At 42.9% G+C, this 24,943-nt stretch overlaps 1 protein-coding gene across 2 annotated transcripts in view; it reads left to right on the forward strand.

The window, feature by feature from the left end:
- The window catches only part of LOC146063583 (interferon-induced, double-stranded RNA-activated protein kinase-like), an 83,741-nt gene that overhangs the window by 37,639 nt on the left and 21,159 nt on the right, over nucleotides 1-24,943 (forward strand). For both annotated transcript variants that reach the window (XM_083176093.1, XM_083176092.1), the window contains 9 exons: nucleotides 683-738; nucleotides 5,833-5,902; nucleotides 7,570-7,613; nucleotides 8,642-8,684; nucleotides 10,016-10,071; nucleotides 12,878-13,009; nucleotides 14,060-14,179; nucleotides 15,619-15,802; nucleotides 17,369-17,512. In XM_083176093.1, coding sequence (XP_083032219.1) covers nucleotides 683-738; nucleotides 5,833-5,902; nucleotides 7,570-7,613; nucleotides 8,642-8,684; nucleotides 10,016-10,071; nucleotides 12,878-13,009; nucleotides 14,060-14,179; nucleotides 15,619-15,802; nucleotides 17,369-17,512 — 849 coding nt within the window. The remainder of the gene's footprint in view (nucleotides 1-682; nucleotides 739-5,832; nucleotides 5,903-7,569; nucleotides 7,614-8,641; nucleotides 8,685-10,015; nucleotides 10,072-12,877; nucleotides 13,010-14,059; nucleotides 14,180-15,618; nucleotides 15,803-17,368; nucleotides 17,513-24,943) is intronic.

A 24,943-nucleotide genomic window follows, 5' to 3' on the forward strand; every position in this document is an offset into this window, starting at 1 on the left:
ATAGGCACTGTGCCCAAAGCATGGCGAGTGGTCACGGTACACGGTGTCCATGTCGAAATTACAACTGTGTCAGCATTTTAACATGTTTGGCATTAGTGGCCTCTCACAGAGCTGAATGTATGGCCATTTGCATTATGCAAAGTCTACTTGAGTATGCTCAGAAAATGAATGTGTGCAAGTAAGAAAATGCATTGGCAAACCAATTCTAGCTGTATCTACACTTCCGGCATTAGCGGCAGAACTGGAGTGCAGGGGTTTTCTTGCATATGCAAAGTTACTGTAAGTATGAGCACCCAGGCAGACCAGCACTCTTATATACAACTGTTAGCTTTTCACCTTGTATAGAGCTACTGCAGGCATGGATATGGCAAAAGACCTGAAAGCAGTGGTAGCAGCATGCAACTCAGTCAGGCTCTCCATGCTGATGCTCTAACAGTGACCTGCTATGGAAGATCGAAGAGCAGCATTCCAGTATGACTATAGTGGGTGTAAATATTTGCTTGTTAGAAAATCTATTTATTAAATGGTATAGTTTGTGCTTCCTATTTCTGAACAGTATAATATGGCTTAACTACTAGTTGCTGGCTTTTTTTAAACATCTACAATTTTTCTAGCAAATGAGTTTGAACCTCAGAAAGAGAAGGCGCACATTGTTCACTATTTACTTTTTATTCACTTTCAGGAATTGCCAACATATTTCTCAGAGGATTCCTTACTTCGCCAACCATCTGTATTAAGGTTTATTATTATTATTATTATATATTTTTGTCAATATTTTATCTATCAATATATATATATTTTATATAATGATTGAATCAGATATGGCAATATTTCACTAATAAATTCTATGCCTTTTTAATTATTTTGTTATGTGTGTATATAACTGGGAACTCATTTTAAATGTACAATGTTAAATGCACCCCCCACGCCACCCCCACTATCAACGCGACCCCGAAGCGTGGCGAGCGCATCAAGCCCGCGAGGGGCGGCGGTACGTGTCCTCCGACCTTTTCATACCCCCACTATCCACGTCGGCGTGAAGTTGATTTTATATAGTGTGGCGAGCGCAGCGAGCCACCGAGCCCGAAGCGTGGCGAGTGCACGCGTATTACTTTACATGTATTCCGCGTCCGCTCGCCACGCTTCGGGCTCGGTGGCTCTCTACACTTGCCACACTGTATAAAATCAATTCCACGCCGACGTGGATAGTGGGGTTATGAAAAGGTCGGAGGACGCGTACCTCCGCCCCTCGCGGGCTCATTGCGCTCGCCACGCTTTGGGTTGCCGTTGATAGTATTTTTACATTGTAAGCACCCATTACGGTGCTTATACAATTATTTATCTTACTAGGTGAATCATTGTGCCCTCTGGGCGATCTTCACACCGTTGTGAGTGGCTTCACCCCATTAAAATTAGAAATATTTGTGAGTGTGAGGTGTTTACTACTTTAGCACCTATTATGCCACCCACCACCCCATTGTGGGAGAGGCGTTGGTGGTGGAGTAGTAGTAGTATGGGGTGGTGGGATGGTACTTAGGGTCCTGTACAGTGGTGGTCAGCTGCAGCAGGGGTGAGAGTGGGTTGGAACTTACGGTGTAGTAGAGTGGTGGTCAGCGGCAGCAGGTCATTGAGAGTGCGGCGTGAGCAGGGGCTGGAGGGTGGCGCTGGGTGGCATGAGGTCCAGGACAGCGGAGGGCGGCTTGAGGTCCAGGACAGCGGAGGTCGGCGGCAGCTGTGGGCATCTTGCGGCAGCAATAGTAGGCGGCGGGTGGCGGTGTCCGTGGGTCCTGGAGAGTGGTGCTCCGTGTCAGCTGTGTGGCGTATGTAGCTGCCAGCGGCTGGCGCAGGGGGATGTGCTCTCCGCTGTGTGTAACAGCGATCTGGGCGGGTGTGGGGGGACGCGTCATCCGACGGAGGGCTGGAAGGGGCGGGCAGTGTGGGCGGAGGCAGTCTGTCAGATCTTGGCTGGTGCAAGGAGATGTGCTCTCTGTCTGTATGTCCCAGCGATCCGGGCGGGTGTGGGTGGACGCGTCTTCGGGGGGCGGGCAGTGTGGGAGGAGGCAGCTACTGTCTGGTGGCGTGAATCTGTGCTGGGAGGGGTGGAGAGGTTAAGATGCGCTGTGAAGGGGGTTTGGTTGGGGGCGTGCTGTGGACCTGGGGGGGTGGGGGTGTTTGCGTGGGGATGGGGAGTGGTGCTCGCTGAGGGGGTGTAAATGTCGGTTGGGGGGCGGTCACTTGCTGTAGCTGGCTGGTGTAGAACCCAGGGCTGTGTATAACGTTGCCCAGTTCTATGTGTATGTGTATAATGCTGCCTGGCCCTGTCAATCACCTGTGGAACCCCACCCACCGTTATATACAGTGGGTTAGAGTGACAGATCAGGCTAAATATGTAAGAGATAGGGGGCACATTTAACATTGAAAACAACCATTAGGGTGCTTATATTTAAATTGTATACCATTGTATATGGCATACAATGCGATGGTATACAATTTAAAATTGTATAACATCGGCTGCCATTGCGTAACATCGCATGCGATGGGCCCCGTATTAGGAAACAAGTATCATTATTTATTTTCATATAAGTTAAGTGCACAATTTTTGATGTCTTAGAAAATCAATTTAATAAAACTACACTGACATTATCATTCCAATATCAAGTTAGAACAGTTGCTAAGTATGTACGGAGATTTACATATGCATGCATGTATGTATGTATGTATGGGAGTGTGTGTGTGTGTGTGTGTGTCTGTGTGTGTGTGTATCTATGTTTGTATGGGTTTATATATCTCTATTGATATATCTATATTGTGACAGGGTTAGTAGGATGTCCCTGTTTAAGCACACTAAAGCAGTTGAACATGGATCCAGTCCAGGTTTTGATTGCAGCCCAGGAATCAGCTGCAATAGAGTTGGTTGGTGGCAACTGTGATCTGCCTTTTAAAAATGGTTTCAGTGGACAGGTAAAATGCTTCTGATGCTAGGCTAGCTGGCCAGGTGATAGGCTGGGGTCTGGGACTATGGGCCTTATTCTAGTTCACTCTTTCTGACAAAATCCTTCTTAGATGGACAAAACCATGTGCACTGCAGGTGGGGCAGATGTTACTTGTGCAGAGAGAATTAGATTTGGGTGGGGTTTTACTTCAAAGTGAGATCTATATTGCAGTGTAAAAATAAAGCAGCCAGTATTTACCCTGCACAGAAACAAATTAACTCACCCAAATCTAATTCTCTCTGTACAATTACATCTGCCCCCCTGCAGTGCACATGGTTTTGTCCATCTAAGAAGGATTTTGTCAGAAAGAGTGAACAAAATATGGCCCTATGGTAGGAGCCATTTGATTGTTAACCAGGATTGTTACCTTGGCTGTGGAATGCAACATTTGTAACTTGTCACTACTGAAATCCATTTCATTGACTGCTGTTGGAGAAGTAAAGGTGCTGTTAGTATTGGTACACGGTCTATGTGATCCTAACGGTGGAGGGGCGCCCAAAATGTAGCTACGCCGCTGGGAGTAAGGACTATTCTAGGGACCTCTAGATGGTTGTACCCACTTGTGGAGCCTGTGTATTGCCTCCTGGAAAACCTGCTATGCTATGCTGTAACCTGTGAATTGCCAAGCGCTCGAAATTGTATGATGTCTACCTGCTACAAATAAAGAAAACTATTAATCTACAAATTTCACATACACAGAGTAAAAGGCAGGTAGTTTTCAGCAGGTCATAGGTCACAACAGATTGCAACTGGTCTTTTACAAACAGGATGTTACTTCTCCACAGACCACAAAGTCACCTGGGCAACTAGTTCACCATCAGGAGCAATGTCTCTTGACTCTGAAACCCATTTAACATCAATCAGTCTTGCTGTTCTTAAGCTTGGTACACATTTTAAGATTTATCTGTCCAATCTCTCTGGGGGATCAAAAACCTGGTAATATATGGGATCAAAGGACAGTCAACCAATCTGTCCCAAATGCTTCAAAATGGATAAAAACATTGTTTGGATTAGTTTGTTGAATCAACGGCTTTATCCATTTTGTCTAAATTACTATTGTCTGCTTTCAAGCATTTGAGAGCAAATGGTTGATTGTCCTTTGTTTTTGTTCTCACCAGACAGATTGGACTGATAAATCTTAAGGTGTGTACCCAGATGTGTGTATACACTGGCCAATATATCAGCCAGTTGATTGAATGGATGATATATAGATGGACCATTGATCAATGTGTTCCAGCTTCGGCTGTGCAATACAACCAATGGCTGGTATGTCTAGATCTATATCGGTGCATCGCGCTGTGTGTATGTGCGATACACTGACCATCCATACACCCGCACTAGAGACGGCAGTGATTGGCAATTCAACTGGGCAGATACTTGCTTTGTAGTGGATCCTAATTTCCACTGACGCCCTTAACTGGGCTACGCAATCTTGCTTGGATAATGTGATTAATTTTTAGCCAATTGGCAGGGGAAAGCCCTGCATTTTATGGGCATCCCCATGAAAACGCTGGGCGTTCCCCTGGGAACGCGGGCATGCTGATGACACACATGACATCAGCACCTGCCCAGTCTTCGGCAGACACAGACAGAAATAAAAGTCCATTTACAAAGACTGTACACATCACCTCTCATGGTACCAAGGCAGTGGGGCAGGCGTGCGTCCGGCCGGGCAGTGTTAAGTTGCTCGCTAAGCAGCGAATGGTACTAAATCAGGCACAATGTGTGTATTGTGTAGGTGAGGGGTGTTTGTTTTATATTATGTTTGTAGTATACTTAAAAATTAATGATATATAAAAAGGATATAGAATCCTCACACCGTGGGGCAGATAAGCTGTGGCGGCTTGTGTGTATTGCTGGTTTTCCCTGCTGAATACTGAGCAATCCAGGCTCACGGCATCACACGGAAATTAAACAGCATTCATCTCACTCCCGCCGCCAATTATATATGTTATCCATACCCATATCTGCTAATTAAATTATTTCCGGATCAGAGATGCCGACATACTGGGGGAAATTTACTAAAGGAAATTTGTAAAAAAAAAAAAGTGTATTTGTATCCAGAAATACACTTATTTTTGACATTTACTATCCCGAAAATACGGCAATTCGTATTTGATGTGCTATCAATACGAAAAACGAATTGCCGTATTTTCGGGATCGTAAATGTAAGAAATAAGTGTATTTCTGGATACAAATACACATATTTTTTACAAATTTCCTTTAGTAAATTTCCCCCACTGTGTCAACACTGCCATACACCTATAGGGTCAAGATAGCAGTTCTAAAAACACATACTGTACTTATCAGCTAACTAACATACTGAAGGGAGACATACCCTGGGGCCCCACGGTGTGAGGATTCTATATCCTTTTTATATGTCATTGTTTTGTTTCATGTGTATATGTGTTTTATATTTCGCAGTTTAAAAAAAAAATTTATTGAATAAAAGTTACATTTTAGAAACTCTCTAGGTGCACCACACAGAGACGTTCTTTTCTTTCTTGTGTGCCAGTAATCCTGTGTCCTGTGGTAGCACACCCCTTATCAGATATATGTCAAGCTGAATCAGATCTATTTAGGAGAGGTCCACCATAAAATTTACCTCAGATATTTTCTGTGCGACTAGTCACCCCCCAAAAAAATTTCTCTACTTAAAAATTAAACATTGTTAATAACAAACACCATTCGAAAACATCCCAAAAACATTTTGTTGTGTTTATTTTCTTTATAGAAAATGTATTGCACGATAAGTTAACATATAAGTGTCAATTTTCTGAAAAATATATTGAAAGGTTTTCAGGCCTAATGCTTTTGGTTTGATCTTACTATCTTGCAGTCCTGGCGACATTGGTGTCCAGAAGCCGTCTACTGGGGGACTTTCCAACGCCATAAACAATAATTCTGAGGTAAAGTATTAAGTATTTTGAGTTCTGTAAATACATTTTTATAGTTGGCACAGGCAGGAATATCGCAGGCAGGTCTATAACAGTTCAGGCAGGCATATAGGAGGTCTCACAGACAGGCAGGCCTATGGCAGTTCTCACAGGCAGGCAGGCCTATGGCAGTTCTCACAGGCAGGCAGGCAGGCCTATGGCAGTTCTCACAGGCAGGCAGGCCTATGGCAGTTCTCACAGGCAGGCAGGCCTATGGCAGTTCTCACAGGCAGGCAGGCCTATGGCAGTTCTCACAGGCAGGCAGGCCTATGGCAGTTCTCACAGGCAGGCAGGCCTATGGCAGTTCTCACAGGCAGGCAGGCCTATGGCAGTTCTCACAGGCAGGCAGGCCTATGGCAGTTCTCACAGGCAGGCAGGCCTCTGGCAGTTCTCACAGGCAGGCCAGCCTCTGGCAGTTCTCACAGGCAGGCAGGCCGGCCTCTGGCAGTTCTCACAGGCAGGCAGGCCTATGGCAGTTCTCACAGGCAGGCAGGCCTATGGCAGTTCTCACAGGCAGGCAGGCCTATGGCAGTTCTCACAGGCAGGCAAGCAGGCCTATGGCAGTTCTCACAGGCAGGCCTATGGCAGGTGTCACAGGAAGGCAGGTAGGCCTATAGCAGGTCTCAAAAGCAGGTGGACAGGCCTATAGCAGATCTCAACAGCAGGCAGACAGGTCTATAGCAGGTGTCACAGGCAGCCAGCCCTGTAGCTGGTCTTACAGGCAGGCAGCCCTATAACACTTCTCACAGACAGACAGGCTTATAGCAGTTCTTCTAGGCAGGCTTATAGCAGTTCTTCTAGGCAGGCTTATAGCAGTTCTTCTAGGCAGGCTTATAGCAGTTCTTCTAGACAGGCTTATAGCAGTTCTTCTAGGCAGGCTTATAGCAGTTCTTCTAGGCAGGCTTATAGCAGTTCTTCTAGGCAGGCTTATAGCTGTTCTTCTAGGCAGGCTTATAGCTGTTCTTCTAGGCAGGCTTATAGCTGTTCTTCTAGGCAGGCTTATAGCTGTTCTTCTAGGCAGGCTTATAGCTGTTCTTCCAGGCAGGCCTAGAGCCGTTCTTCTAGGCAGGCCTAGAGCCGTTCTTTCAGCCTATGGTATTTCTCACTGGCAGGCATATAGCCATTCTTAAAGGCATAAAGGTAGGCCTATAACAGTCTCAATATTTTACATATTCCAGTTACTAATGTAATTGAAGTAACACATTTAGGCCCAAATGTCATAGGTTCCGATTTGCTGGTTACGGCATGGAACTAAGGATATAGCCACTAGATAAAAAGGAATGAGGAACGTCCTGTTTTTTAGGGTGGTAACGCCAGGTCCCACAGTATTGAATGGCTGATATCAGAGAGTCCTTCTGGCAAGGGTGTAGATGAAAAGGCAGCTTTCTGGCAGTAAGGAGCAACTTATGCGTTTCGCTGCTATCTGCAGCTTTCTCAAAGGGGCTGAATACCCCTTTTTTTGACTGCTGCTAGGCCAGGCACACAAACTAAAGCGCCTTTTACAGTATCTCCCCCTGCTAACATCCAATGTTTTGCCTGGAATGAATTGCCGCTTCAAATCAGTTAATCGGAGCCTTAGTTTGATTTTTCCATTTATTCATGAAACAATATTAATATTATTAAATTTCCTTTGTGTTTAGAGTCTATCTCATTCTGCAAATTTGACACCCACAAATCTGCACAGGTGGGTTCTCATTTGTTAATTTGAAAGTGCACAATGAAACAAATTTAATTATATCAAAATGCTGTTTAATAAAATGTGCATGTGCTCCCCCATATATTCTGGTTTATTCAGGGAAGTAGGGAAGGCACAGGTGGGAGGTGTAAGTGGCATGGCACAGCAAATGACATCATTATGAGAATGCAACCCATGGCATAATACCAACATAATTCCTGTTCTTATGGCGTTGGGGGCACAGCCATGTGACGTGATTCATAGTGAATTAGGTATTCTCAGTGCCATCCAGTTTGCTGGGAAAACTTCTCTGGTAGAGTAGACATGCTTAACATGTACAAATATATTAGGCCAATATATGGAACTGTCAAGCGCCCTTTTTACTGCAAGGAAGGACTGTAAGGAAAAAAATTTTAATGGTCAGGGCAGCCAAACTATGGAACTCTCTTCCTGGTGTGGTGGTGTCGGCAGACACAATAAATACATTAAAATAAGGTTGGACAAACATTTATTGGTTAAAACCATCCTGGGGTACAAATAAGAATAACAATCTGACTTTAAAAATAATCTTTAAAAATAATTTGTCTTTAAAAATATCAGTATTCACTCCATATAGCAAGGGTTAAGCTATAAAACCAAGGTTGAACTCGATAGACACAAGTCTTTCTTCAGCCTTAACTTCTATGTAACTATGTAGATATGAATATAGCACATGGTACTATCTTGATAGGGGCCTTGTATTTGTCCTATCGCACATTATAGCTGTAATAATCTTTTTAGTAAATATCAGTTATTTTTTATGTTATTTTGTTGTTTGGCGTGACTTGCCTTATATTTGTTCCCTTCAAATGTTCAATATGATATAGAGTAGGGCACCTGGATAGAGTATTTTCTCCTCCTGTTGTTGCTTTAATAACATCAGTCATAAAAACTGACGTTTCCCTACATGTAGCACTAATGAAAAGTATTCTATAAAAAGTTAATTTTTTTTTAATGCATAATATTTTCATTATATCTTATGCATTCTTGCCATCCAGGATACATTTAGAAAACGGAGTGGATGCGGCTTCTGGCTCTAAGGTAATATAAACTATTGGGGAAACCCACATAAAAGGGACATGTAGCATCTCAATTTCTTAAAAAGTGGTGCATCAAAATATGTATTTCCTTCATTGTGGCCCACATAGGGGAATGTATATGCTACTGCACCTATAGGTTTATGTTATGGCTCTGAGCAGGCTATATGAAAACTCAAGTAGTCATACAGTATCTGCTACCTCTTTGTTCTATTTTTGGTCCTTTCCGGAACTTAAGCCAGTCAGCTTTATAGTTCTAGATTAACATGTAATATATCAGGTCTACATACTTGTCAGATAATTCTTTAGGTGTTTATGCACATTAAAGGCCCCTATCCACTAACGCAAAGGTATCGCATGTGGTATCTCGGCAGCTCCCGAGCGTCAGGATCGCAGCTGATAAACCCAGTCATGGCTGCAGAATATGTTATACATTCATAGCAGCCATGGTGATCTGCCACTCCATACCGAGGGGCACTGGAACGCACCTCGGATCAAAGTCTGAGGAAAATGACATGTCATATGACATTCATCTGATCCCTCGTTCCAGAAGCTCGGAATCTGAGGAAAAGTGGCCGTATCGCACTAGTGGATGGGGGCCTTTAGATTTGGGTGGGGTGTTTTCATACTGAAACATAAATTGCAGTGTAAAATAAAGATGTCTAACATTTGTGGGCTACATAAAAGCAGCCAATAAAAAAATATTAATGTTACAGACACAAAGTTCCAAACATGAATCAGGCCCAGTGTTCGTGGCTACTACAAAGCGTATGTGACCTGAACAAAAAGTTTATTTTGTGTGTCTCAGAATAATGAGCCCGATTCTGGTTTGCTCAGTAAGCTGCGAACATTGCAGAGTACCGAGCACATGAGATGCCGTCCCACGGAATACCCACCCCCCCTGCCGCCGAATCGCCTTGTTAACATGAGGGGGGTTGTGCAACAAAGACACATCCCCTCGCATGCCTCTGCTGCAGGAGAAATTATTCGATGGTTGCTGACCATCAAATGGATTCTCCTAGCTTTGCAAATAAACGTCAGTGGGAACTGACTAGTGACAGAGCGGACGGCTGACATCCTGTGATGTCAGCTGCCCCCGGCCCGATCCTTGCGAACGGCTCAGCAATTATGCAAGTCACCAAAGCCATTCACAAAGGGGAGCTGCACATGCACATAATATACCATGCTCATTCCCCTAAACACCAGGACGGGGCTGAACTCGATATAATAAGTGAACCAGAATGACCCCCAATGTGACAGTCAATGCAAACTCTGCTCATCCAGGCCCAAGAAAGGCATGTTTGGTAACTCTGCTGTTCCCTCCTTTTTTCCTAGCCTCCATCTGCAACTTCTTCAAGTGCAATGAGCAGTGCTTCCGACAGATCACAGAGGTAGGTTTCTTTGTTTTTTTTTCTCTGATTTAATTTTATTACAACATTCTAAGCTTATTCACTTGATTTGATCTATGTTACAACTAACTTACTTTACTAGAAGTAGCTGAGATGATAGGATGCCATTAATGAATTCGCTATAGTGCTAAGCATAAATACTTTCATTTCTAAACATAAGTATTGCCTTTGGTTTCCACTATAGCTTTAGTGGTGCATTTACTCATAGTGCCTGATTCAGAACTGATTCGGAGCTCAGCGATCAGGTAAACACCAGAGCGCCTTTTTGCCCCAGTTCAGTTTTAATGTAACTGGCCAGGTACTAATAGGTATTTTTAGACCTGAAATTACTCAAAAAAGGCAAGGGAAACCAATCCAATGCGGACGCACTCTTACCTCCACAAAACAAATGTTTAAAATGTGTGTTTTATTTTGAAAAGATTTTTTTATTATTATTATCAATCCATGAGTTTCGTGTTATTATGAATACAGTGCGTAACGGGTATATTACCCTATTTCTTTAATTGTTCAGAAAGTGCCAATAGGGCTTATCACGCGAAATATGTAATTAAATAAAGTAAAGTAAAAAAACAACAGCTATATGAATAATAAAGATTTTAAAAATCAGTCCATGTAAGTTTTCCCCTTAGGGCAGGGGTTCCCAATCTTTTTTAAATCACGGCACCGTAGGAGTATCAGAATTTTTTCATGGCACCCCTAGGCCAATAAAATATAATTTGATGGGGTTTATATGCGATTCTTAGGGTCAGTTATGTGGTAAAGGGCAGGATTTGCTTCTGTTTGTACACATTTTATGATTGGCAGCTGCCAGCACTGGTTTTGCTCATAAATAATTAACCATTAATAATTTGAGTTGGTCCTGGACCACCAACCCAGGGCACCCCTGCATGTGTCCCGAGGCACCCCAGGGAGCCACGGCACACAGTTTGGGAACCACTGCCTTAGGGGTTATCAATCTCATACTGTGTATGGATTAGGGTGTGATCCTGTTGTACTTAGTCGTATACTACTGTATACCATATCATATAAGTTTTATAGTGTTACAGTACTATTCATTATGGGGGGTATTCAGAGGTATCCGATAAGTGTATAAAATGCGATGTGTTTTATTTTTCGGTTAATTCGCAATGCGAAGTGATTTCACTTACGCGAAGTTTTCGTGTATTCAGACTTGAAAAGTGAAAAGATATTCACCCGCGAAATGTGACCAATGAGGTGAAAAGAGGGAGTTGCTCTTTCCGCATTTCCGCCCTACGAAGTCTATATAAGTATTCGCTCCTCGTGATTAGACGCCTTAAACTCCCTGAAGTCTCAAACAGGAGTGTCTACACAAGGGAAGAACTGCATTCTGGGTTTAAAAATGGATCACATGTCAGAACAGAGCATCATGGGAGAAAAATAATATTACTTTAAAATTAAATATATATTCAATAACATAAATTCTGGTAAAAAGAATGGGAAAATTAAACTAATGCATTTAAAGGAAAAAACGAATATAACAAATATGAACAAATAAAAAGGAGAATGGTAATGTAACATAACGCGGCAGAAAAAAAGCGCAAACAGAATCCCGTAAATACACCGAAAAAAGTGCGAGGACAAGTTCGTTAAAAAAGTGTGAATATGAGAAAACATTCCAAAGTGAAAATGACACTGATATTACGAAAAAGCGAAATGTGAAAATCTGAAGTTTTCGCATAAATAAGGTCGAAAGAAACAAAACTTTCACAAAAATCGAAAACAACGATTTTGTGGAAAAATCAAAGTTTGAATACCCGATAAGAGTTCGCATTCGAAAAAATAAGAAAAAGTGAACAGATTACACTTAAAACTACCTAACGCAAAAGTCTGAAAACCCCTCTATATATTCTAAAACAAATGTCAGTAAATTAGTCAGGTATACTGGACAGTAGTCTGTGTGCTTGATAACACCATTCACTAGAGTTTGTTTGTTTTACTTCTCCACATACATACATATACATACCGTCATCATCTCCAACCAACGCCTCCATTTACACTGCAGGTAGGCACTGCAGTGTAAACGGTGCAAATCCCGGATCCGACCTGGCTTGTATCTGTGTTCCAAAGGCTGGGTCGGATCTGGGATTTTTGGTGTAAAAGGGGTATTACTGTACTTGGCCACTGCTTCCCATGTCCTCTCCGTTCTCCACTCTGCCTCTCGAATAGTAAGAGGTTTGTATGTGCTGAATTGGTCCAAATCTGAATAGATGATGTAGAGGGCAACATACTAAAGGCCCATACACACTGGGCGACTTTGAGCGGAAAGCCACTCTGTTTACTTGTTTGAGTGGCTTTCAGCTTGAAAGCCACCCAGTCTGTATGGAACACCAATGAGCGGTAAGCGCTGATGCGTGCTCCTGCATCATCGCTGGCCCGGCCGCTCATCTGCTGGTATTACCAGCAGATGACCGGTGGAGGTGACGGCTTTCCATAGCGTCCTGCTATGTTAAGTCATCCACCCTGGGAAAGTCGCTAAACCGGGGGCGAAAAACGCTCAGTGTGTAGGCGTTAAGCGTTTTACAGATCAACGATTTTCCTCATTATCGGTCTGCATACATGTTGGGCAAAAACACAGTTTGTATGCACCTTAAGTTTTCATAGTATTAACTGATATATGTTATGTATAAAATTGTAAAGCGCAATGGAATATGCTGCGCTATATAAGAAACTGTAAATAAATAAACTAAAATAAATGTGTTTTTGTTTTTTTTTAATTAACAAAAGGTTCTTGTCACCATTAAATACTAATACATAGCTGTTGTCTCAGCTTCCCCAGCCCTCTTATTGAATTCACTCACATCATGCTGCTAGATGAAGGAGCATTTGGGAAAGTGGTGAAGGCTCAGAAAATACTGGATGAGAAGTACTATGCTGTAAAGATAATACGCCTGCGACACAAGTATGTAAAGTACCTTTTAGCGAACACTATTTAAATTGTTAAGCATTTTATTGAAATACTACGACCTGCATGCAGCGATTAAGCCCTTGGGGTATATGTAGCAGAGCACGAGTTTGCCAGAGATGTAGGATGTTGGCCAATAATAGCTATATTTTTAAAAGCGGCAATCATTTACAAGGCAAGACCACACTGGTTTTGCCATGTAAATGATTTCCACTTGGATATGGCTATTATTATTCGATATGTTGCACCTCCTGCAAACTCGGACTCTAGTACATACTGTATACCCCCAGCGGGATATGGTCACTAGGTCTTCAAGCATAGGGTCGACATGGGTTAGGTCGATGAAGTCATTAGGTCGACATAAGCATTAGGGCGACATGGGGAAGGTCGACAGTCAAAAAGGTCGACATGTGGTTTTTCACCATTTTTTGTGAGCCAATATGTGCCGAAAGGCGGTATTTCATGCCCTAGCATCCACTAGGGCGTGGTGGAAGAATAAAATAGTGTGCCGAGCGCAGCGAGACACCGTGCCCGAAGCATGGCGAGCGCAGCGCTGCTGTTTCAGTGTCCATGTCGACTGTCGAAATTCGTGACCAATAAATGTGAAAAACCGCATGTCGACCTTTTAACTAAATGTGAAAAAAACCATGTCGACCTAATGCTTGTGTCGACCTAATGACCCTGTTGACCTAACCCATGTCGACCTTAATGCATGTAGACCTAAATGGTGTCGACCTAATGCTTGTCGACCATAATGCTGTCCACTCAATGATCCATACCCCCCCCCCCAGCTGCAATCATTTTAAATTGCTCCAGGATATGCTAACATATTATTCTAAATGGTTCCTTGATTATTTTGTGCATAAAACACAAGTTTTATTGAACCATCAAAAAGCAAAAGGTGTCACTATCTCCTTCACGTGCACAAATCCCATATTTCGGAATACCCCATATTTTGAATATGGGGGACTTGACCTGTAGTACAATATTATTGCTGATCTTTATACATTTTGATTTATACAATTTTTTTTATTTGTTTATATTTAGAAAATATGTACAAGAAGTAAAAGCTTTAGCATGCCTTGAGCATAAACACATTGTGCGATACTATAATGCCTGGCTGGGACAGGATTGCTTTGACGACAGCAGTCAAAGTGATAGTTTAAGGTAAGATTCCATTTTTTTATTCTGTTGATAAAATAATATGGGTTCAAAATACCGCTCACCATTAGCCGATGGTCAAAATACCGACATAGACGTGTCCATGTGTACCGAAGTGTACAACGTCCCCTTCGGGCACGGTGCCTCGCTGCTCTCTGCAACACTATTATATTCCCCCTCCACTTATACCGGGATGGTAAAGTATGAACAAGAAAAAATCATGAAAATTTGGCGACCTTTTGACCTGTCAACATTTTAAAAGTCGGTATTTTGAACATGTCGAGGTTTCGAACATTGGACAATGGTGGTCATTATTTTGACCATCTGTATTTTGACTGTAGGTAAATTGACAGCATCCCAATAATGTGTGTGTGTATGTATATATATATGTGTGTATATATGTGTATGTGTATATATATGTGTGTGTGTATGTATGTATATATATATATATATATATATATATATATATATATATATATATATATATATACATAATTAGATAACCTAAGCCACAGGTTCTCAAAGTCGGTCCTCAGGACCCCACACAGTGCATGTTTTGCAGGTCTCCTCACAGAGGGCGAGATTCTCTATCACAGAAATGCGGTAAAAACCCCGTTATCGGGGTTTTTACCGCATTTCTGTATTCTCTAACCTCCCTCTGCAGTGTCACCGCTGCGGAGGGAATCGCCAGCAAAAGCTGGCGGTTCTCTGCAGAAGCCTATGGGCTTCTTACCGCAGCGGTGTGTGAGGGATCCGTCACGGATCCCTCCCAGCATGCCCTGCGGCCGGCGTGTCAGTCTGCGCATGCGCAGACGGACTCCCGGGTCATAGACCCGGAAGTCCAGCATCGGCGCCGCATCGCAAGGGACAGCTCTTACCGCAAGAGCTGTCCCTTGCGTTAATGACCGCATATTTTAGAGAATATGCGGTCATTAGAAATGCGATGCCGGGCGAAGAGGGCTGCGGATTTTAGAGAATCCCGCCCAGAATCATATTAAAATTTAGCTTCACCTGTGGATCTTTTAAAATGTGTCAGTCAGTAATGGGTGCACCTGAGGCCCGAGTTTGAGAACCACTGCCCTAAGCTATATATTATTTGCTCCCATTCAGATAAAGTCAAATGTGTGCCTGTAGCTGGATACTTTTGTTTTATCTGAAGCCTAATTTGATATTATTCTGTTGAACATAAGCAGTTGGTATTATTTGTACATGACATAATATGTTGAGCTCTTGGGTTTTTAACAAACTTCAGAGTGCAGCAGCTGGACTGAGGTGCTATTTATTCCAGGTGTTCTTTAAAACAACCCCATCCATTTTGTGGTGACTCCTCTGTACTCTTTGGAATTTCCCACTGCCTTCACAAACTTCTATTTGAGAGCAGGACATTGTAAACAATGTATTTCAGTTGCATAAAATGTCATTAATGTGCCGTTTGCATCTTGCAGTGACTCCAACGCGAGAGGGAATTGTCTTTTCATTCAAATGGAGCTTTGTGAGAATGGTTCCCTGAAACAATGGATCAAGAAAAGGGAGAGTGTTGACCGATCCAAAAGTCTTCCTATTTTTCAACAGATCATTGAAGGCGTAAAATACATTCATGAACAAAAACTAATACACAGGGACCTTAAAGTGAGTATGTATGAATACAAGTGGTGGGCAATGATTAACATTTTTAATCTCGATTAATCACATGAAATTTTTGCGATGAACTGCGATTAATCACATTGGCCCTTATTCTGATCGGTGCGGCCAGAGCCGATTATGCGGCCAGGACCGTGCGTGCGAAACCCCGCCTTCCATACGGATCGCCAACTCCGTCCGTATGCGGTAAGAAGCTGGCCGAACGGACCGCACGTGTATTTTTCACGGAATACGCCTCCTCCATCTAAGGGAACCTCCCCCATCATTCGATGGTCGCAGACCATCGAATGCAGGACCGAGTGCTCCACCAGCACCCGCAACCTCAGACCACACGGACATTTTTCCGTGCAAAAGCAGGGATCTGGGCGGGCAGCTGACATCCGGCGATGTCATATGTCCGCCCCCTACACGTGCGTCACGACTGCATTACCATACGTACGCCCCGCGTTTGCATGGGAACGCCCATGAAACGCGGGGTGTATGCATATGGTAATGAGCCCAAATAGCCCTTCACGCCCCTCTCCACCCCCTGTTCGGAGTGTTCACATATCATGCGGGATTTGGCCGTACGCCCCGCTCGCACATGCGCAGAGACGCCTCTGCACATGCGCAGACTCAAAACATCGGCGGGCCGAACGCACGCGGATATATCTGCACCGATCAGAATAAGGGCCATTGTTAGGCACATAAGTGCCTCTTACCTACAATCTCATTGCCATGAGGGATTACATACTTATTGCCATGGGGGATTGCATGTTCGTTGCCATAGGGAGTTCCATGCTCCTTGCCAGGGGGATTACATGCTTGCTGTTATAGGGGGTTAAATGCTCGTTGCCAGGGGGAAAATACATGATTGCTACCATAGGGGGCTAAATGCTTGTTTCCCAGGGTGAGATCAATCTTTTAACTGAGTAGGCACAGCGGAGGCGCAAAGTCTCTGACAGCATTAGAAACTCAGCACCCCTTCAAAGATGGATGCAACAGCAAAGGAGACAGCAGCTAGAGTTGCAGGATAGTGAGTCGTCTTAATGGCGGCCAATTATGGAGGAGTGCAGGGCTTCTGTAATGCTGTCAGAGACTCTGCGCTTCCCTGACGCCGTTGACGCCCCCCACAGCGTTAACACGATAAATATTTTAATCACCGTTAAAGTGCGGGCGCGTTAATGTGATATCAACTTGTTAACATCCCCAGCACTAATGAATACAAATGTACCATAAACAAAGGGTCATTTGAAATCTGTATTTTTAAGTAGTGAGTGAATTATTCCATATATTATTGTAGAAGGTAAATGCATGGTCACCCGCTCTTTACTGCAACTTCATATAACCGTTATTTGCGGAAAATTAGTATAACTCACAAATCTTTGAGAAACCGCACACAGGGACCTGTTCAAGCACTTTACCTAAGCCACATGAGCAGTAGCTACACATCTCCCTAATGTGCCTGACATTGAAAGGCCCTCAGTCTCTTTACTTGGGGTAACAGGATGGTGCTAGTGCTTGTTTTTGCCATCAGTATCATTTTTGTTGACAGACAAAATGCTTGTGTTACAGCCTGCAAATATATTATTTACTAAAGAAATGACAGTGAAGATAGGAGATTTTGGCTTAGTGACTCGTATGACTGGGGAACATGAGATGACAGCAATTACACGAACCCAAGGAACGGGTACACCTTGCTATATGGCTCCAGAACAGGTACATATTTCACTGCAATTACTCCAACTTTCTTGACAATTTTGCTAACTTGGTCATCATATATATATATATATATATATATATATATATATGTATGTCTAGTGTCCATTTGTGTGTCTCCGAAACACTGCCATCTATTGACAGCAAGTGAAACTACACCTCTTTCTCTCTGGTGCCATTGAGTAATGTTCTTTAATGGTCGATCTGTGGCATCAATTGAACCATTGGTTGATTGAACCATTCAAGGTTCATTGAATTTACACTGGGTTTTAACCTCGTATGACAGGCCACATGGACAAATTATCTGGTACACCACAAATGCATGTGATGTGATACCTAATTTTAAATTTCTTTCCTGAGTGGGGATGATGAAACTCTTCACCCGGGATTAGATACCTGCAAGTAGTGAAATTGCATCTAAACAGCCTAGTTTTTTTTGTAGATATAAAATGGGCGGATGGTCTATCTCCTCTACTAGTAACATCTGCTTTGACAATCCGAGTGTGTTAAATCGATTTATCCATGGTAATCCTTTGCCTGCTTTTCCGGACCAGGCAAGCAGCAGACAGCTACAATAGCACACTGCCTGGGAGGTCTCCAGCCTTGGCTTTGGCTAGGAGGAGCATATACTGTATGCATGCATCTCTGTTCCATTAGCCCCCTTACCTGTATGTTTTAGGATGAATAGGAAATTATTTGTACACGTCTATTCTTTATAATGAATGTAGTCTCTAGTTTTCATATTAAAAGTATTGTTGCCATCTATGCACCCTTCCCTCAGGATCCCTGAAAGTTGTTTTATTTTCTATGTGGATGTTGAAAGCTGTATGCAGATTTACTTTTATAGACCTTGGTAGTACGTCCCTCAGGCTCATTGCTAGTGCTTTTCAGCAGCCTCTGAAAGGAAAGTGATACAATCATTTCCTCAGGTATATAATATGCATTTTCTGGTCTACCAAAAAGATTGCTTCGCCCATGATTGTGTGAGAGCATGGGATGGAAATGACGTTGCATGAGTTTACTTTCTTCTTACTGAATCTTACAGCCAATTGGGTGCAAGAAGACCTGAGCTAGGTCACTCCTGCTGATATTCCAACTTATATTCACTATAACATCATGGGGGCAATTTACTAAACTAAATGTGGCTAAAATAGGCGTTTTCATATTAGAAGATACACCTATTTTATTCGTATTCGTGTTTTCGGCATTTACTATGCCAAAAATACATGCAATCGTATTTGTATCAATGGCACATTCGTATTTACGTATACCAATGTATACGCTATCGATAGAATACGACTAGGAGGGGGGCGTGGCCTGAGCGGAGAGGCAGCAGGACGCATCCCGGCAGAGCTCCTGCTGAAAACCCTCTCCGCCTGCCCAAACACTTAGAAGCACCTCGCCAGCACTGCCTAGACGCCACGGTTGTGGGCTGCGGAGCCGGGAAGTCACTTGGTGGCCTTTGCGGGTTGCGGCCTACATCGGGACCTGAAGCCGCGGCCTCGATTTTCGGCCGGACCGGGGGTGCGGCGCCGAGAGGACAGAGGCGAAGGCGGATGTCCCGGACAGCACGAGACAGCAGAGAAACGTCCAGCCCTGCCCTACACATACCCGGTGGGTGCTGCTGGAAGCCGGAGAAGTCCTGGGAGCCCGAGTTGCGGCGCGGCCCTGCCGGGAGGACGTCATCTTGCAGGAGGCACTGCCACATCTATAGACGCCTGGATCTCCTCTGAGGTGAGGCACAGACACCCGCTAGTTGAGCACCTATTCACCCACCAATCTCCCTCCCTGGACGCTTTGTGGAGCCCCAGTATAGGCTCTCCTTGGCTGGAGAACTGTGAGGGGCCGTGACCCAGCTCTTTTCTATCAGGCACCTCAGGCCTCCCTGGGGAACAGCAGTCTATTCACTGCTCAACACCCAGACTGCATTGACCTCCCAGCCAGGTCCCTCCATTACTTTCTGTTTCACAGCAGCCCACCCCCAGTGTGGCAGCAAGAAGGCATATAAACTCCTGATACACTAGATATATCCAGAGGTACATTGATGATCTCATCTCTGGCAAAAATCCTATATTGCCTCAGCTATCCAGAATTTTCCCCCTCAGACATCAGACGTTCTGGGGGAAATTTACTAAAGGAAATTTGTAAAAAAATAGGTGTATTTGTATCCAGAAATACACTTATTTTTGACGTTTACTATCCCGAAAATACGGCAATTCGTAGTCGTATTGATGTGCTATCAATACAACTACGAATTGCCGTATTTTCGGGATAGTAAACGTCAAAAATAAGTGTATTTCTGGATACAAATACACCTATTTTTTACAATTTTCATTTAGTAAATTTCCCCCTCTGTGTCTGACTGTGTGTCAAAAGCTGTCCTATGCTGGGACAAATACAGAGAGACCATACCTCATGTTTCTAAAATGTAATTAATGACTTGACTCACTACTGTGGCCCACTAACAACTCTGCGAAAGCCGCAAATCACATCTTGATCACACTTGCCATCCTTTATGAAAAAATGTCTAATCTCTCCTTCCATGAATCCTGCTAGCTCGGGTACAAGAGAGGATATTCAGGAAGAAAATTCGTCAGACTCAGGAGAATCCTCAACTCGTTCTGGGTCGAAGCGTAGACGCAAATCCACAGCACCTGCTCGCCCCTCAAAAATGAAACCTACAGATATCGCTGCTATACTAGGCCTGTTACTTGATGAAAAACTGGCTGGCATTAAAGAAGCAATAGAATCTACGCTAACACAACTCAACCAACATTCTGGCCATATAGACGAGTTGGATCAAAGGGTCTCTAGCCTGGAAGACGAATTAAATACAGCTCAACAAACAATAGAATCACAACGCTCCGATATCGTTGCCCTTGCCGACAAATTTGACTATCTTGAAAACCGTAGCCGTAGAAACAATCTGCGGGTAATTGGCATTTCTGAATTGGTGAAGGGTCACGAATTGCTAGACCTCCTTTCCAACTGGATCCCTGAGCAATTGGCTATGAACCGAAGTGGCGCTCCTCTGGCCATTGAACGAGCGCATCGTATTGGTCCAGAACGAAAAAGCCCTTCAGGACGACCGAGACCCGTCATTATGAAAATCCTCAAATATGCCGATAAATCGGCAATCTTGGACCATTATCGTAGAACCACCAGTCTAACCTACAATGGAGAGAGATTGCTCATATTCCAAGATTTTTCTAACCAGGTCGCAACCAAGCGTAGATAATTTGCCCCTATCTGTAAACAGCTGTTTGATGACAAGATAAAATTCTCCTTGCTGTACCCTGCTCGGCTACGAGTCCTGGAAAATGGAAAGCCGATCTTTTTTGAATACCCTGCCGCGGCAAAGGCTCACTTCTCTCGTCCAGATACCTGAAACTGTTTAGCCAGCTAATGTGAGTCGTTTATCTACCCCGCATTCTGGGCCACAATGTGTCTATGCTTTTGCATACTACATAAGTTCATGCAAGTTATGTTCCGTAATGTTTCTTCTATTCTCTCACCTTCTATGCATGTGTTTGTTAATGTTTTAATTGTTTGCCTAGGTCTGGAGCCTAGACCTATCCTGGAGTGTTTTCTCTCCACTCGCTGGGATGGAGGGAAACCCCATCTTAACTTACACTTCACCCGCTCTTTACTGCCACCCACAGGTATAGGTTGATAGTGTAAATTATACCCATCCTTCTCAAGATTCTATAGGGAATAGCCCAATTCTCGCATATAATTTTATTTCATGGAATGTAGAGGGCCTTAATACCCCAATAAAACGCAAAAAAGTGCTCTCTCATCTCGGTCGGCTAAAACCCCATGTTGCATTTCTCCAGGAAACCCTCTGGACTGATGATCCTAGAAATGTTTTAAAAGCCCCCTGGATTGGAGGATGCATCTCCGCCCCTTATATTAACAAAACTAGGGGAGTAGCTATACTTTTCAATAAAAATGTACGCTATATTTGTAAAAGAAAACACATAGACCCAGAGGGTAGATATATCTTAATAGAAATATCCATTGACAATGTCGACTACTTGTTAGTTAATGTATATGCCCCGAATACCTCTAACAAAGCTTTTTTTGCAGTACTCCTACAGGAAATCCTATCTTGGGGAAACCCAAATCTGATTTTGGGAGGAGACTTCAATGGAGCCATCGATCCATCCATGGACAGATCCAAGGTAAGCTAACATGCCCCTGGCATGAATGATATTCTTCTCCCGGCCTTTTGCTCCCAACTTAACTTGGTATATCCCTGGAGGATACACCATCCCCTTCATACAGAATACACTTTCTTCTCGCACCCACACTCCTCTCACTCACGAATAGATTACATATTTATATCTCAACATTTCCTCCCAAAGATTGCCCACACCTCTATCAATGATATTGTCATATCCGACCATGCACCTATTTCACTAGCGCTTCACCTTACTGTGCCCCAACTTTTTTCAAAAAGCTGGAGGTTCCCTGCCTATCTTGCGCAGTCGGAGGACTTCCTCTTACACCTACGTCACGCTTGGCGTGAAATACATCTGATAACTCAGCTCATGAAGCAGACCCCCCACTATTTTGGGGAGCTTCAAAGGCCGTCCTTAGAGGCCATATAATATCCTATGTCAACTCTAAACGTAAGAAATTTTCAAATCAACTTTCTACTCTAAGTACCACACTCACAGCAGCCTATAGAGCTTACAAACTACACGACTATCCTATTCATAGGGAAGCTTACACAACAAAAAGACTTTATGACACATATCTCACGGAACAGGCCCAAAAACAATACAATTACCAAAAAAAAAAATTTCATCGTTGAGGGAACAAATCGGGCAAGTTATTAGCGAATCTGGCCAAAGGACACCAATATAAAACTTGGGTTAATGCTATTAACACCTCAAATAAAATTATCACCAATCCTACAAACATATGTGAAGAATTTATGCATTACTATAAAAACTTATATGCTGCTGACACGGATAACGAATTGGAAGGGTCTTCATTCTTACAAAAAGCTAATCTGCCCACACTAACCCAGGAAGAAAAAGACGTTTTAGATGGCCCAATCACTGAGCTGGAACTCACAAATACTATCAAATCGCTCCCTAATGGCAAAAGCCCTGGCCCTGATGGCTTTGGCCCAGAGTTTTACAAAATGCTTAGTACAGAACTTGTACCTACCCTAACCAACTTGTATAACCACATTCTTACTTCAGGGATAACACCTATCAGATTTAATGAAGCTAGGATTATTGTCATCGTAAAGCCCGGTAAAGACCCATCACTTACAAGTTCGTATCGCCCCATCTCGCTATTATACCAATATCTCAAGATCTTGACTAAACTCATGGCTAATAGATTGCAGAGATGCCTGACGCGTCTGATCTCACCTGCGCAATTGGGATTTATTAAGGGCAGACAGTCAGTACAGGGAATTCGCGCGGCCATTGCTGCAATCTCACACACATACTCTCATCGCGAAGAAAATAATATTATTATTAATTTTGATGCAGAAAATGCATTTGATAAGGTAGCCTGGCCACACTTAACCAGAGTGCTTCAATATCAAGGATTTGGAGATACATTCTGCAAACTCTTTTCAACCCTATACACTACTCCCACTGCACAAGTATTAGTTAATAATATGCTTTCGTCCTCTTTCCAATTGGAAAGGGGAACAAGACAGGGATGCCCCCTCTCCCCGCTGCTTTTTAATCTAGCACTAGAACCCTTTCTTAGAGTGCTTACCCAACTACAGAACTATGCTGGAATATTGGTAGGGAATAGAGAACTGAGAGTTATAGCTTTCGCAGATGATTTGCTAGTCTTGCTAGTCTTTCTTTCTGTTCTTATCCACTATTAACCCCTTCCTGACGCAGCCAGTTTTTGCGTTCCTGACAGAGCCATTTTTTTCAAATCTGACATGTCTCACTTAAGTGGGGATAACTTTTTTTTGCTTTTACTTATCCCAGTGATTTTGAGATTGTTTTTTCGTGACACATTGTACTTCAAATTAGTGGTAAATTTGGGTCGATACAGTCTGTGTTTTTTTGTGAAAAATACCAAAATGTCGTGAAAAAATGGAAAATTTAGCGATTTGCAAAATGTTAAATTTTCTGCTTGTGAGACAAATAATCATACCACTCAAAATAGTTAATAACTAACATAGACCATATGTCTACTTTATGTTGCCATCATTATTTCAACTTCCTTTTAATTTTTTTGGACACTAGGAGGCGTAAAATATGAATAGCAAATTCTCAAATTTTCAAGAAAATTTCAAACACTGATTTTTTTAGGGACCAGTTCAGTTCTGATGTGACTTTGAGGGACTTGTATGTGAGACACCCCCATAAATGATGCCATTTCAAAAACTGCACCCCTCACAGTATTCAAAACAGCATTTTGGAAGTTTGTTAACCCTTTAGGTGTTTCACAGGAATTAAAACAAAGTGTAGGTGAAATTTCAAAATTTCATTTTTTTTGCAGAGTTTCAATTTTAATACATTTTTCTAACGAATACAGTAGATTTTACTAGAGAAATGTGACTAAAAATTGATTCCCCCAATTCTTTTGTTTTCATAAATATCCTATATGTGGCCCTAGTGTGCACGGTGACCAAACCACAGGCTTCATAATAGAAGGAGCACCTACTTGATTTTGGAGCCTCCTTTTTATGAGATTATTTTTTAGGCACCATGTAGGTTTCTAGGCACCATAAGATGCTAAAAGTTAGGAACCCCCCCACAAGTGACCCCATTTTGCAAACTACACCCTTCAGGGAATTCATCTAGGGGTATAGTGTACATTTCAAACCCCCAGGGGTTTCACCAATTGTGGTACAACTGGGCAGTGAAAATAAAAAAAAATAATTTTTCATTTTCACAGCTCAGTTGTATCAAAATTGGTGAAACCCCTGGGGGTTTGAAATGTACACTATACCCCTTGATGAATTCCCTGAAGGGTGTAGTTTGCAAAATGGGGTGACTTGTGGGGGGGTTCCACTGTATTGGTGCAACATAGCACCCACCATTCATTCCACCAAAATCTGTGCTGCAAAATCCAAAAATCACTCCTTCCCTTCTGAGTCCTGCCATGCACCCAACTGGTATTTTTTGGTCACATGTGAGGCATTGCCGTACTCGGGAGAAATTGGGGCACAGATTTTGGGGTGCTTTGTATCCTTCATTCCTTGTGAAAATGAAAAATTTTGAGCCAGAACTGCATTTTTCTGTAAAAAATTACATTTTTTTACACAAAAATGCAGATCTGGCTCAAAATTTTTCATTTTCACAAGGAATGAAGGATACAAAGCACCCCAAAATCTGTGCCCCAATTTCTCCCGAGTACGGCAATGCCTCACATGTGACCAAAAAATACCAGTTGGGTGCATGGCAGGACTCAGAAGGGAAGGAGTGATTTTTGGTGGTG

This window comes from Crinia signifera, chromosome 3 (genome assembly GCF_055691185.1).
Source record: "Crinia signifera chromosome 3, ASM5569118v1, whole genome shotgun sequence".
NCBI lineage: Eukaryota > Metazoa > Chordata > Amphibia > Anura > Myobatrachidae > Crinia > Crinia signifera.